At 40.3% G+C, this 15,829-nt stretch overlaps 1 protein-coding gene across 1 annotated transcript in view; it reads left to right on the top strand.

Annotated features, from left to right (window-relative positions):
- The first annotated feature begins 1,747 nt into the window (after positions 1 to 1,747).
- Positions 1,748 to 15,829, top strand: part of CLSTN2 (calsyntenin 2) — a 215,708-nt gene continuing 201,626 nt past the window's right edge. The window contains exons 1-3 of the mRNA XM_062583070.1: positions 1,748 to 1,776; positions 1,927 to 2,117; positions 2,699 to 2,821. Coding sequence (XP_062439054.1) covers positions 1,748 to 1,776; positions 1,927 to 2,117; positions 2,699 to 2,821 — 343 coding nt within the window. The remainder of the gene's footprint in view (positions 1,777 to 1,926; positions 2,118 to 2,698; positions 2,822 to 15,829) is intronic.

The following is a 15,829-nucleotide window of genomic DNA, read 5'->3' as shown; positions in this document are numbered from 1 at the left end:
GTTAAATTACAAAAATCCCACCCTGTTTTGAAGTTGATAAAAGTTCCAGAAATGGAGATGTTAATCTCTAAGAGGCTCTAATTAACATCGCAATTTAACAACGTTCTTCTTACGTTGATCTTAAAGGAAATTCTATGAATATCTTTTTTTCTGCTTAAACATACAGTTTAATATCACTTAATATAGTGCTAACTAAATAGCATGATACACTTTTTTTGTTTTGTTTTTTAAATAAATGCAGTGTGGCGTTACTAATGATGTCTTTGGAAATTTGATCTAAAGGCCATAACTAAGAAAATATAACTTTCGCATAGTTTTCAGGACATTTTTGAAATCAAAATGGACTGACAGGAAAAGCATAGCTGTATATGTTTACATTAATATCTGTTTACATTCAAAAGGAATGATCTGTTTTTCAGATACGGCTTTGGATACCTGTCATAAAGGTACATCTTTTACAAGATCTATGGATCTCATGGGATTTCTGTCCTTTTCTGCCAATATTTCTTATATATCTCATCTAAAACACAGACTCTTCCCCTGAATGTAAACATAACGTGGATGGGAATACTTCTTAGTCTATCCCAGGTTTATTAAATTTATTTTTGTATGGTGCTGAAAGATAATTATTTGAAGGTAAAAGCTAAAAAAAACTTAAAGATAAAAGAAATATTGTTGAAGTTACGAGAAGTCATGTTTTGCACAGGTCCTGCTCCAAGGGAGAGGAAGTAGGAAGTGGCTGAGTTCCAGGTGATACTTTTATTTTAAACAGACTAGTACTATAAAAGTAGAGAGAGTACAAAAGGAAGATAAGGGAAGAGAAATTTCATGTTCAGAAAGCAAGCACAACTGGAGCAAATGATAATTTATATTTAAACGTATGTACTTTTCAGGTAGCTTAAAATGTGACTTAGGTAGAAAGAAACAGGATGAAACTCTCTTGAAATTGTTTAAAAAAGCATTTAAAAAAGCATATGGGTGGGTAGTTTATGCGAGATGCGTTGACCAGTGGCTAAATATAGTCTAGCATAAGGATTTAGTTGCTGTCACTTCTTTGACTGTTGTTACTGGTCATGGGACACTCCTGGAAGAAGGATGAGGCTTGTAGGATTCCCATTCCTGCCTGCTGAGGCTATTCCTAAAGAAAAGCATCACTGAAATTCTCCTGCAAAGTCTCTTGTGGGAGAAAAGAGGGTTTTGTGAAAGCTCAGGCAACTGTTTAATGCAACCATCTTGATCGGTTCTCAGCAAGAAAGGAAAGCTGGCTCTGAGACTGCAATTCCCGGTTGCGCGGGGACTTTGCTTTTCCTGCAGCCTCTGATTTCCTGGTCCGTTCCTGGTGAACGGTGCCTGCGGGCAGCCAGCAGCTCACCTCCGGGTCGGTAGCGCGTAAAGCGGCGATGGCGGGCTCGGAGTGGCGGCAGAGCCTGTTTCGTGTGTGTGCGTGCTTCTGGCGAAGCAGTTCACGTATCCAAACCACAAACACGAAGCGGTTCAACTGCCCTGCGAGCAGGACTCCAGCTGCCCTGCAAGGCTCCATCGCCTCCCGTATTGCAGCCCCCAGGAGGCTTTCAGCCTTCGTCCCCTTCCAAGCTCGCCCATCTCTCCCCTGGCTGTGCGAAAGTCGTTACCAGATGAAGACGGTTCCCTTTTTCCCAATTCACCTTTCCCTGCCACATACCCAATTCAATTTTCCTATTGCTTAGGTGTTGCATAAAATGTGTAAAAATACTGTACCTTCCTCTGAATGAGCGTGTGTTCGCTGTATGAAAGAAGGTGAAGTTCTCCTTTCGGTGCTTGCGAAGGGGAAGGGTTTTGCTCTCGGAGCGCGTCGGCTCCTGCTTCCCGGGTTCCTGGGGGTCCGGCGAAGGAGCGAGAAAGAGAGAGAACGACCTTCAGTTTCGAATAAATCCGTTTGTTTTGCAGAGCAGCCAGCGAACGAGCAGGTGCGTTAACGGTGCGGCGGCTCTGCCGCGGCCGGAGCGCTGTCCGCGGGCGAGGTGCCGGGGGCGCGAAACGCCGGCAGAGCCCGGGCTCCTGCGAGCGCGGGAGGGATGTGGTCCGCGTCACCGCCCTCGCCCCGCGAGGACAGCTTCCTCGGGAAAACTCCGCAGTCTGTTTGGCTAAAGCTAGCTGAGAGGAAAAGAAGTGACTTATCAAAGCGATTAAAATTTAGAAGGGTTTTTTGGGGGGGGTCTAAAGTGCAGAAAACAAATGTCACTTTCAATATTTTTCCAAAGGAATAAGAAAAAAAAAAAAAAAAAAAAAAGATGACCAAGAGCCCGGTATCTCACCTGCCCTCGAGTCATGATAGAGTTGTTTTTCCAGGCACATCTTTTCTCTTGGATCAGACGTTTACCTCAGAAAGCAATTTCTTGAAAAAATGTCCAACACTAATTATGCCTGATAGCTGGGAATACATTAAAATTATTTTGAAAATTGCCCTTTTATTTTGGTGTCTTAATGGGAGGGATGTCTGTTAGCTTTATTTTTCTCAACAATGAATTATGGTACACTCTTCTTGTCATTTTAGTATAATTTTTGAATGTTTATAAAGTACTTTGAGATTTTGTAAATGGCTTTTGAGTAATAACATTAATTTTGGCAATGTATTAAATACTTTCAAAAATAAAATGAGCTAATTGGGTATAAAACATGAATCAAATCAATTAAACATAGTATTCCTTTTCTTTTCTAGTGAACAAACACAAGCCGTGGATTGAGACATCCTACCATGGGATCATAACGGAAAACAACGACACTGTGATCCTGGATCCTCCCCTCGTTGCTTTAGATAAAGATGCACCCGTTCCCTTTGCAGGTAGGCAGATACCACTAAGAGCAGCGTGTGAGTTTATGGACTACGTTATAGTTATTCGCATTTGTGAGGAATTTATTGTTGATTTACTTATTATTTGTAATTATACTTTAATATTTATTATCATTATGTAATCGAAAGGATCTGCTCAGAGGTTGCATCTGAGTTCTGTGGGCTTGACCATTGGCCCATGGAGCTCTAAATGAGATGTCTTTACGATCAGTCTGCTCGCTTGTTGTGAAGCAGAAGTGATTATAAACAGCATACTGCAGCAAGCTTGTGCTATCACCATGTTTTTTTAATGAAAACACTGGAATTTTATGATGAACTTTGAATTCACCTTAATGGAAACTCAACATTACAATTGCCTAAAGTAATAATACATGGCTAATTTTACTTAGTAGTAACAGCCCTTGCTTCCTCTGTTCCTATTCCTGTCTCTCACTGAAACCTGGCTTTCGATGAATTAGGTGATGACTACTTAATTTTGCTCAAATAGTATAATACTGTGTTAATACTTTAAAACTGTCAGGACTTGGACAGAAAATTTGATGGAAGTTTTGAAGACATTTGCTAAGATTGCTGTACGATAGATGTATGCCACATAGAAGATTTACCTATATTAAGTCTATTTTTCCTGACACTTAGTCTGTCGTGTTACAAGCAACTTGCGCAGAAAAAGTACCTTTACACTCCAGACAGGCTTTCTGTGTAATTCCTTGCTCCATTAAAAGTATATTTTTTCAAAAAGAATAGAAAAGTAAGACTTGAGCTGCCTGAAGATCCTAAGAAGACGCACTTACTAAAAATCTTTATGTTGTGCAAGAATGTGTGTATTGTAGAAGAAAAGGAGCTAGTGAAGACACGTACACTCAGAATGCTCTTGTGGAGTACAGTCAAGTTCAATAAGCTCTAAGTCACAGTGCTTGGCCCAAAAAGCATTTTACAGCATCCTTGAGGAATTGTTATTAGCCATTTTTCCCCGAAGTTTATGCTGTTATTGACTCATTCCCTGCCAGACAGGGATTCACAAATGTTTTTGTATTGCACATTTTTTTTTAATGTCAATATTGGTTTGTGGGCTGTGTTCCCCTTGGTTCTTGGTTATACAGAACACTTTTCTTCCTCAACTACATGCGTGATGAGGATGTTTAGTAGAGGCAGCTAGACTAAATCTAGTCGGAAGTAAAAGCCTCAAAGAGGATACAACATGGATGCAGCAAGCTGAGCACCAAATGCGTCCATCTGCCCATCTGTTCCTGTGGTACCCATTACTTGCTAATGGAAGCATAATCAGTGTCCATTCAGAAATAAATAGGTAACCTCTAACTGAGAGATACTAATTATAATCAGAGCAGGAATATTTCATACAAAGGTGCTGAGGATAACATATCTTTCTTACTCAGTTATATTTTTGAAGCAAAATATTTTTTTTCTCCCCTAGGAATTATACTTTAATGCATTTATCAACAGGCAACTGTGTATTAAACAAAAACTATGCAAACAGGCTTTGAATGATGAGTTACCAGGGTGGGGAGGGAGGGTGGTATTTGGATGCAAATTATTTTCTGTGCAGGAAACTATGCCATGTGTATGCAATTAATTCCTCCAAATGTACATGCAAAATGGGAGTGTAAACTTAGGTGAAATCCTTGCTGAATTAAATCTGTCTGTGAAATCTTCAGGTATTTGTGTTTAGGAATGAAGAGTGATTCAGAGCACAAGGCATCCACGTTGCCCCTTCAGGAAAGCTGTTTTGTGTTTGCGTCAGGTACTTGCATCGCCCTGGGAGCCCTGCAGGGCTGTTACTCCCCTGTGCTGTTGCCATTGACACGTTATCAAACTCTTTGGGGATTTGCCAAGGTTCTTGTTTTCTTTGGTTTTACAGTGGGACAATTGACATGTTTTCCATGCATTATTCTCATTTACGCTTCTTGTAGAAAATAATCCTTTGAAATACTGAACTGAAATCTTTCTTGCACTCAGAGACTGCCTATTCGATAAGGTTACTTTTGGCAATAGTTTTAAATTAACTTATTCATTCATTAATTTTTTAAAAGTTTTTTATTTGAGAAGAATTATCGTAGATGGAGTCTGGGAGGGGAAATACTTGGTGTGTATTCTTTGATTTTTTTTTTCAATTAATTTTCAGTTAATATTATGCATTTGTCTTTGTGATCTTCGACTGAGACATAGCATTATAATAGAGAGTGAGCTCTTAGTTCCCTTGAAGGACCAGGACTCCCTAGCTGTTTTGAATAACCACTATGTGTTGTTGTGGGGTTTTTTGTTTGTTTTTAAGGGTCTTACCTTTTTTAACTGTTGGAGTAACCTTTCTTCCTATTTCTGTATTAAATTCCTGCTTTAATGTCATATAATTTTATTTGGTTTCATAAGATCTTAGTTATTGTTACAGCCCTTTATGGAAAGTTAAATTTGTGGAGTGTATTTAGCAGGGGAAAACTGAAAATACACACAATTGTAATATTAACCTTCACTTGCTGTACATTTAATACTATTGTAGTGTGGTGTTTTTTCCAAACCCTTTTCTGCTTAGGTGAGGGAACCTTATTTGACAATGTATTGTATTAGCCTGCAGTTGTGCCAGAGAATCAGAGCTCCTTCCTGATGATATTAACAGGGTGGTGTGGATTTTTGCCAATTATTGTAGCAAAGCTTTTAGATTTGCAGTCTCTTGAAAGACTTTCCAGGGAAAGTTTTAAACAAAGTGGGCCCAGATTCATTACTGTATCAGGACCAAATTTCTGAGGCAGGCTCACGCGTGTGCCCAAACGGCCTGTGGAGGTGGGGATTAAGCCGAGGAGCGTGCGGCTGCTTCCCCCCGCCGGGCTCTGCTGGCTCGCGCTAGCTTCAGGTGCACGCGTTCCCCTTAGAAGAAGGTAGAATGCTCTGTATCCTTTCAGCTCTTACATGGCCTAATTCCTGCAGAAACATAAAATTATTTTTTTGCTATTGGGAAAAATCCTAGATAATTGTGTTAACCACCAAGGTAATATTCCCAGGCACCGCCTGGGTGGTAGCTATGCTGCTGTGTGAACAGTGCGATCTTTCTGCTGCTCCTAATTTCTTCTGTGCTTGGCTTCCATAAATGATAGACTGGGAGAAACTATAGGGTTTGTCGTTGAGAGGGGTGCCCGGTCGCAGCAGTTGCTCCGTTTACGTGCTTGCGGCTGCGTCTCGGTCCCGTGTTTATCTGTGGCCGTTGCGGGAGCGTAGCGCTGATCCGGAGACGGAGATGAGAGCTTCTCGTCTCTGTCTCATGGTTAAAATGAAGGGTTAAGAAGAGGTCTGTGCCTCCAGGGAGGGCTAATGGGAGCGCTGGAAAGCTTTTCCAGTGTGCCGGAGCAAATGCAGGCTGTCAGACACGATCAGGCCTGTTTCGTAACTGGAGTGTGAAGAGGTTCACAAGATTCCAATTAACCGTCTCTGATGTCCCTTAATTCACGATAAATTCATATGATTGGGCAATAATTGGAGTATATGTAGTCTTAGGCCTTAGAATTATCGTTGTATGAACTTACTTTCTTCAATGCAAGTGAGTTTTTGCCAATCTAGTTTTGAACAAAAGCTTGAAAAAGTTGTCACTAATGGTTAAATGCCAGAAAGAATATTAGATGATCTCCAAAATTTATTTTTTCACATTATGACTTGAAAGTTATTTTTGCTCACGTGAGGTAGTTCAGATACAACTGATCTTTAAAATAACTAAGCTCACCGTAAGACATTGGATGCAGCTTAATGCAACACAAAAAGAAAATTCATGAAGAACCTGGAGCTCCCAGGTTATGTCTTCCCTTCTTCTTCCCAAACAGTGTCATGTAAGTGTAGAATGGTTTTATTTATTATCTAATTTAGTGATATCTATTGGGAGAATTCCTTTTATTTTAATTCTGCTCAAGAAGCAATGCAGCTTTAATTGGACTTGCACTAACCTGCAGCCTGCCATAGCCTAATCAGCTGTCGCACACTAGTTGTAAGGTTGGAAACCAAATCAAGGATTGAAGTTGGAGATTTGAAGATTTCTCACCTAGAAAGAAGGTGAGATCAACTTAATCAGTTTGACAGTGGTCCGTTTCTATGGCAGCGAGCAACCTTTACCAAATGCTGCAGTATTTTGTAGGGCTATTTGTGTTTTAATACACCAACTCTATTTCATCAGTAATGTGCAAAGATGGATCAGAAAGGAACTTCTGGGTGTCACCAGTCCATCCTTCTGCCCAAGACAGGACTCATTTTGCCTGTGTCAGTCCTGATAGATAGTTTTGTATCCTTGAATCATAAAGATCTGTAGTGATAGGGATGTGGCAGCTTCCCCAGACAGCCTGTTGCGTGCTTCACCATACCTGCTGGAGTCCAGGATGCTGAACTTGAATCTTTTGTGCTGCAGTCTCAGCTCATTCATCTTGGTCCCATCCACCAAAGGTGTACAGAACATGTTATTCCCGTTTGTTCTTTGCAGCAGCCTTCCAGGTCGCTGCCTGAAGGTGTGGGGAGCATGTTAGCCAGAGCGGGGGCCTCAGCTGTCCACTGTGTCACTGATACAGGACCAAAACAGGGACATGGAAGGCAACTTGCAGAGCAATGAGATGATGAGTGCTCTTCTCACCTTGAAAGTGCGGAGCCTAACTCTTTGCCGTGCCACCATCGTTAGCCTGACGCGGTGGCCCAAGTGCAGTGTGCTACACCAAGGTTGAGCTGGACAATTTTACTGTGTTCAGTTGGGCCTGTTAAGTCAAATTCTCAGTAGATTTGCAGATAGCCTTTTTAGAAGAGATCAGCTGTGGGTCTGCCCAGCTCCCTACAGGCAGGTGCTCTGTGCTCATCAGGCTTCCTTTGCAGGTGGACTCCCAGGTTCTCGCTACCACTTTGGCTGTGTTAAGCCAATATAAAGGATAAATAGACAATAAAAAGAGCACAGAAGGATGTTTGTATTTTCACTAAACTACAGACTGCATCCATGAGCTCTCACATATCATCACTGATATGTTAACAGCTCGGAGGAGTGTGTATGCTTAGCTGTACCCCAGCAAATGCAGGAGTTGTCAGCTCACTTGTACCCAGGGGCTGAACACAAAAGCCCATTTCTCTGCTTCAAAAAGTGAAGCTGTCTAGCTTTCTTATTTGTTTGTTTTTTATTGATAAGCAGTGACATTAATAATAGAAACAGTCTTTTTGGTGCAACAGTAAAAATATGGAAATTATTCTTCAGAGTGTGACTCTGAATACTGTTGTTTTTAACTTTCACTGTCAGCAAGGCATAAAATATGCTGTCAGTTTTATGGTGCCCAGAATTCATCGATGTTTAATATTTTACTGTGATAATGATGCATGACCAAAAAATCTGAACCTTAAATTAAGCCAGGGGGTATTGCTGTTGTTTGTAACAAATCACCTGCTGAATTTTTAAACTTCTTTTTTTGGAAGGGTTTAATGTAGCTTAGTTAAAAGCACGGCCATGAAAGGCCAAAAAAGGATCTCCCGCCGCTGATCGTAAGGCAGGGCAGAATAAAGGATCCCAGGAGACGTGGCAGCCGCAGGGGGGGTTTCAGGCACCAGCTGCAGGGACCCGCAGGCTGCTGGTCGCCGTCCGCAGACGTTTTGTGGCGTGATGGATGCTCAGCCCTCAGGTTAAGAACACTCCGAAATTATCACTCTTACAGTGACCTCTGTCGGTTAGTTCCTGAAACTCGGAGGTGAGGGGTTTATTTTGTTTGTTTTTTGTTTTTTATTTTGGTGGTTCTGAAGTTGTTGGGTTTTTTGCCAGTTACATTTGATTGCCTGCCTTAGTCATTTTGACAGTGTTTAAAAAAAAAACCAGAAAGGTCACATTCATGTCTCAACAGAAGGCTGAAGGTTCAAGGATTCAGGCTGCTCTGGTAAAGCTTTTAGTAGCAGCAGTGGGCAGGGAAGATAAGATGCTTCTGGCATACAAAAGAGTAGTGAATGAGAACATTGAAGTACACTTTATTTATTACACCTAAATACGCTAAATTATGTCAAGACAGAAAGAAAAGTGAAGTAAGCAATTGTGTTTTGTTATGTTCACTTTGTTTTCTTACTCCTCTTTTATGCTTATTCTGGAAAGTATTCCTCTGATCTAAATTGGAAGTGGTTTGAATAGTTTCTCCACTAGTAAGATTTGATCTTTAGCAACTGGGGGCAGGATATTGCTGTGGTTGTGCGAAATGCATGTGAAGACAGGGACAGAATCTGGTGATTCATGGTGCTAAAGTATCATGCTAAATAACCACTTCATTAAATGACTACTTAATTAAAGCAGATTATAACTGAAGTTGCCAGACAGATAGCATCTGTCATAAAACTTCTGGGCTGTTGAGGGCATGAGAGACAGCCAAAATGGGAAGTACTGGAACTGCCTGATCTAAAGGTCCCCTGATCAGTAATTGCTACCATGCACTGGTTATGGCTGAAGGTCTTTACCGGACAGCTCCTTTGAAACTAATGAAGCCTTGCCACATGAATGCCATTACACTTGGCCAGAAATTCAAACTAATGAAGCCTTGCTGTATGAATGCTGCTACCTTTAATCAAAAATCCAGACTTTAACAAATGTAATAGCTCAGCTAGAGGAGCGTTAGACTGAAGATCTAAAGGTCCCTGGTTCAAGCCCAGGCTTCAGCAAGGGGGGTCCTTGTTGCTGCAACCCTGTCTGACATGCCCTAGGTGACCCTGCTTGAGCAGGGGGGTAGACCGGATGGTCTCCAGAGGTCCCTTCTAACCTTACCGATTCTGTGATTCTAATGTTGTCATCAGAACTAGGGCTACTGATAGCTAGGTAATTAAATAAAAATGAAACTTTCTGCAAAAAAAGAAAAAGCTGCAGTATTAAATTGTTTATTCTAAGTAGCATAGATCTTAGCCAAATTCAGAGGAATCATATTGTAGGAATTGAGAGTTATTAACCCTGCAGCCCTGTCCTGCCAGGGGAAGCTGAGAGATACAGAGAGGTAGAGTTTTCTTGGACCCTTCTGCTGAACTGGTAGGAACCTTCGGCTCCATCTGTAGGACATGAATTGTCTGTCTGTGGAGGTTAGAAATGCAATATTGAGTCACTGAAAATTCTGGAAAAGAAGTGCTTCAGCTGAATTAAATCCATAATTTTAATTAAAAAAATTTGTGCACTGTATTGCAGCAAACTCCGGTGAAGGTAATGCAAGCTCTGTGACATCTGCTGATAAATAAGCACAATTTTTAGTGATATTTCTAAGAGAACGTAAATCTTGAATCAGAAGTTTTAGCCTCATAATGATACTGTAGTTATTTGTCCGTTTGTGAGAACACAGCAGTGTACAATGACATTAAACAGTGCCACTGTCTAGTTATGTTTGTGTATGAACTGTACACATGAATTTGCCATTGAAATATGAAATAATACAATGAACTTTGCCTATGACTTTTTTATTTTCAGCAAAATATTTTAAAAGCCATTTCAGGGATCTTTTATTTTGTTCAGGTATTATTTTTTAACAAAATTTTTCTGGAAGGGAATGTTTTGGAGTGAATTATTAAGACTGTGAATTGCTTTTTGGAAGTTATTTTGCTGTATATTTAAGCACAGATTCTACATGCTTTTATAGTTCCCCGAAACAAGAAGTGAAGTTCACTCAGTGGTTGATTGGGAATGTGCCTGGAAGGACAGTGTTGCAGTCGGGACCCAGCATCTTGTGTTCTAGGATGCTAAGCGACCAGAAGCCTGTTAAAGTAGGAGTTTGGTAGTCTAAGTACACTCCCAAATTCATATAGCAGGTTAGATTAAAAACTTAAGATTTTAGTTAAGAGTAGAGTTACTATCTTGTGGTAGTGGCCTCATGTTGATTTAAAGCACTGTGTAGATCAGGTAAATAAATATTCCCCTCTGTAAATCCTCTATATTGGGATAAAAAGAATGAGGAATAATTCTGTTGTTATGGTTTGAGTGACAGTCTGAAGGCTGCCTTGGGTTTAAATAGGCCCCTATCTTATTAGAATAAGTGGTTGTCAAATATGTGTAAGCACATGAAAGAAGTAATAAAAAATAATTAAAATCTCTCTAATTAGATCTCTTTGTCATTATGCTTACAGTGAATAGCATACTGGCTTGATAAGTTCTGACAATTGCAGGTACAAATAAGTATGTCTAATTATCTAGATGTATTCTGACATTCATTGATATAAATTGAATAATTTGGAAAATGGTAACAGCAAGCATAATTCAAAGGCAAGAAGCTGGACTGCAAGGACAGGTTGAAGCAAACAAGCGTGATGTCCCTGTTCTATTTTTTTCTTGTGTCTGTTCTGGAGCTGATATTCAGGAAGCAGTCAGCTAGACCTGGCCATTGAAAATCTGTGGCCATCTTCTCTTCTGGCAGTAAGTAGCATAAAGGACTCTGGGGAGGGAGAGGGGAAGGAAGCAGAAGGAAGGCGACCTTCAGAGCCAGACTGCACAACCTCCACTCCGGCAGCCTTCCTTACCTTTTCATTCCTTCCCATGTCAGACCAATAATTCAGTTACATCTATACTCTTCAGATCCCTTTGTCTGTGTTTTCTGATTTTGTCATACTCTCAGGCGAAATATGATGAATTAAAAAAAAGATCATTTGTAATGGCTTGAAGTATTAGTTATGCAGGCTTGGAAAAATCATTTATAATACCATGAAGTGTTAACAATATAACAAGTGGACTTGGAATTTGCACTGCTTAGAAGTTTACTGTGACAAAATCGGTACCACAGGACTCCAGTTTGCTTTAGAATAAAATCAGTAAGCTAAATTTGGTGGGAAAATGTTATGTTGAAATCTGTTCCCCAGAGTGGAAATATTTGAATTATTTTAAGTTAGCAGGGGGACGTTTAATTGTCCAGAATGGTTTCTAACTATTAAAAGCATTTTAAAAGAAGAGCCTAAGTAGGTGGTTATTTAATGGTTGAAGTTTATTTTGCGTATTGGTTACCAGGTCGTTTGGGGAATTCTGAACTATTCTCCTCACATTTCCTTTAACCCTGCCACTTTCTTTCTCACTCACAGCTCAAAAAAATGTTATTTTTCTGCACTTGAACAAGCGCTCTCAACAGCCCGTAAATACTATTGCTCCTTTCACTTGTGAGCGCAGCCTAAAAAATGCATATGATACCACTACTATGAAACGAGAGGGGGAAGGAGACCGTAAAGAATTCAGCTCTGGACAGGTGGTTTAAGGCATTGATTTTCTATTCAATTCTCCATCTTCTTGCTGTGTGAAATGGGTCAAGCCAATTTATTCTCTTGACCTGGAGTTTCCTCCACTTTTCTTTCTCCTCTGTATTTAAACTGTAAAAAAAAAAAATTGTTTAAGTGCTTGGGTCTCAGTGCCGATACAGCACTGAGCATGGTCTCCTTCCAAAACACTTCCAAAGCAAGGAGAATTTTTGTCCTCAGGTGTCACTAATTTTGCTTCCGAAATCTTTTACAGGACGTGCACGTCACATATAGATGCAGCCCATGCGACTGGGTTTGTATGGGTGTGGATCCAGAGCTCGCGAACCCCGCTGGGATGTGCGTGAAGGTGGTTCACAGCTCTGTCTCTGGGGTCATCGCGGGCTCAGCACAGCTCTCGGCAGAGTCGCACCTGAGACGCACAGAAATTGCTGGCAAACAGGGCAGTGGGGAAGGTGGGGGAGAGTGGCGGTACACAAGGACTGAGAACTAACTGCTCATTACACGGACACCCTTTTGGTTCGGTTACTTCTCAGGATTGAAGGATTAACTGCTCAACTGTTTAGTCTGAGTTATGTGAAGAAGGAAACGTATTGTTTTACATTAAAAATATGAAAAAAGCTAGATGAGCTCATCGTTGTATAGATCTATGTCTGGTTTGGGCCATTATAAATTTAATATCAAGAGAATAACCACTTAGTTACTATGAAAGCAAAACTCCTTATAGGAAGAAAAAAAATAGTCCTCCAAGTATTTTCTTTTCATGTTACATACGGAGAGAAATGTCCTTGGGATGTTGTGAATCGCACTAAGATACAGGGAGGCAGCAAGCAGAAGTTTCAAGAGAAACACTCTACGAATTTGTTAGGTTTTTCTAAGGAGACATACCATTGAGAACAGCAGGGCTCCTGAAACACTTAGGTTTTCCTGGGCTTTTGTTCTCCTGGAATTTTGTTGTAGCAGGCTTTAAGGGACTTAGACAAAAAGAAAAGAAAAGAAAAATTGCCTAGATTTTCAGAAGTTAATCCAGAGAGGTTGGATGGCTTTGAAACTACAGCACGTGGAAATACCAGGCATGGTCAGATACACTGGATATTTCAGAGACTTCTGAGCAGCAGCTCGTTGTTCACTTGCCAGGATCCTGGTTTCAGCTGTTACAGGGTCACCTTTACTCTTAATGCACCAGGCAGTGAGAAGGGGCTTGGCAGAGAGGAGGTGTAAGCTGCTTTTTTCTCCTGAGTAGTTAGCCTCTGTTATATGTTATGGTATTGCATCTTACATTTACTGTCTATATAAGAGACACTTCAAATGGGTGGAAAAGATTCCTAATCTCATTAGGTAATCTGCTGCACCAAACATATATGGTTTCATCCAGGTAATTGGCCTTTGGAGGTGGAATGTAATAGATAACTAGACTCTGGAGCCGAGATTCACTTTTCTGCTTTTGTTACTATTTTCTTACTTTGAGGCTTGCTTTCTTTCTCTGTAGGCTGTTCTGTCTATTCCATCTTTCCTGAAAGAAATCATGCTGTAACTGTGCTGTGCAAATATAGCACAACATGAAATGCAAGGAACAGAAGCAAAACGGAAGTCAACTCATGGCAGAATAATCAGTTTTGCCCTAAACTGGAAAACAGAATTTAAATGTTAATCTATGAAACAAATGGGACTGCTTTATATAAAAGTTTATGATAGTGATACTGGTCAGGAGGCTGGAGAGGAGAAGCCAAGGGAATGGGGTCGCCTCAGTGTGGAGAATAGATGGTTTTGTGTGAGTCTTAACAGCAGCCCAGTACTGACGGGGAGAGAACTGAGAAGGTGGAGACACGCTCTTCATGGTGTATGGCAGCAGGAGGAAAGACAAAAGACGTGATTTGAGACGAAGTTCAGACTGTGTATGAGGCAGAAGCTTTTCACCCTGAGGACAGTTACGCCGTGGAGCAGGCTGCTCAGGGGGGTTGTGCCTCTTATCATCGAGCTGGCCCTGCTTTGAGCAGGAGGTTGGACCAGAGGCCTCCTGAGGTCCCTTCCCACCTGAACTGTTCTGTGAATGTGTGGTGCTTTGATGTTTGGATGTTCCTTTCAGACATCATGTTGCTAGAGAAGCTGTGGGAGGACGTGTAAGCTGTAGTCGAGCTTTGTCAGCGAGACAGGGTGCTTGCTCTGGATGGATTGGGAGAGGATGTTTGTGTTGGCGAGGACAAGGCCACTTGACCGAGGAAGGGAAGCAGAGAACCTCTGTAGCAGTGACGTAGCTGGAGGCAGCTACCAATGGTCTTTAATTTGAAGCTGACTATTTATTCTTACCTGAGTCTGAGAGGGAAACAACAGGCTTTGCTGTATAGTACAAGTCTTGCTTTAGGTGTTGGAGTCGTACTTCTATGTCAAAATAAATGAATCTTTAAGAGGAGCCTTAACTTGTAGTGTAAATGATTAGTTTCAGTCTTAACGACTACAGCAGTGTTGAATACACTCATATTTTGCAGCCCTCTGTTTTTGTGTAAGAATTCCTAAGGCCAATTATTTAACTTTTATATGACTGTTGTGACTTAAATGCTCTTGAAATGTCTTGTGCTCATTTAAAATTCAGAAGGAAGTACGTTCAAGAGAGCTGAGAGCAAACTGGCTCTTACAGTTCACTCTTAAGGCAAAATGTCCAGATTGTGTTGAGTGAACACCTTGGCAGTGGTTCATATCCACATTTTATTATCTTGTATAGCTGTTCTGTGTTGACTATAATCACATAATGATATAAAAGGCCAGATGTCCCTTGTGAAACTTGACAGTTTATATCAACTAAGTACTTTTTTATTTGTCATTCTTTTCATGTTCTTGAGAGGAAGTATCAAAAATAAGATGACAGTAAAACCAGATCCCTTTTATTTTTAAAGGTGGCAGTTTATGATACTCACCGTTCATACAGTTAGACGTGCTAAAATATTTAACAAGCGGTCTGTAAAGAAATAGTTGAGTACTACTTCAAAAAGAAGCTGTATTGTATGCCTCCAGTTCTTCTGAGACTTCTGTCTGTCTCTGTTTCTCAGTGAGACTTTTAATTTTCTGGTTAATTGTTTTTGTGGACAAAGTTTCGGAAGGGAGGTTGAGAAAGAGATTGGTAGGGATTCAAACTTGTCATGCTGTTGGACATCTGTGCTTCTTTTGGGTTAATTGCAATATGTTCATTTACTTTTAATTCTAAACAGCTTCTTTAAGGAGTCAGGATTTTATTACCAGATATAATAAACTCTTTGCTGTATGTACTGTTGCTTTCTGGGTTTTTTTATATTCGTTTGATCTTCAGAGATTATAGAAGAGCAAAAGTAAAAAATACCTAGGCAATCTTGCTGCTACAGCTATGACTGCTGATTTGTTGCTCTTTTATCTTTTGCAGTTAAAAGCAGAAGAAAAAAGGAAGTTTTTCACTTCAATCATGAGATTCTAGTTCTGAGAGTTGTTTAGATTAGTGTCATACCTGCTCTTTTCTTTAGGGCAGTGGATCTTATATTTTCATTACTTGGGTTGAAGAAAACATTTTATTTGACCTAATTGCACTTACAGCTTTTTTGCTGAAATCCCTTTTTCCTCCTCAGTAATTCCTTCAGGATTCAGGTTTATACACGTTTATTGTAACTTTCTTATTTTATTTATTCTGGTTTAAAACCAGCCTTTTTCAGTCCAAAACTATTTACCAAATTTGAAGAAATGAACAAACAGTGCTGGCTAATCTAACGTAACATTTTTACTGAATATATTTTATTTGAAAATCTTTCACTGCGTTATATTTGTGTTCACAGATTA

The sequence above is a fragment of the Rhea pennata genome, chromosome 9 (assembly GCF_028389875.1).
Source record: "Rhea pennata isolate bPtePen1 chromosome 9, bPtePen1.pri, whole genome shotgun sequence".
Lineage (NCBI taxonomy): Eukaryota > Metazoa > Chordata > Aves > Rheiformes > Rheidae > Rhea > Rhea pennata.
The sequence above is the reverse complement of the archived record's forward strand: the minus strand, read 5'-3'. Positions and strand labels throughout refer to the sequence as shown.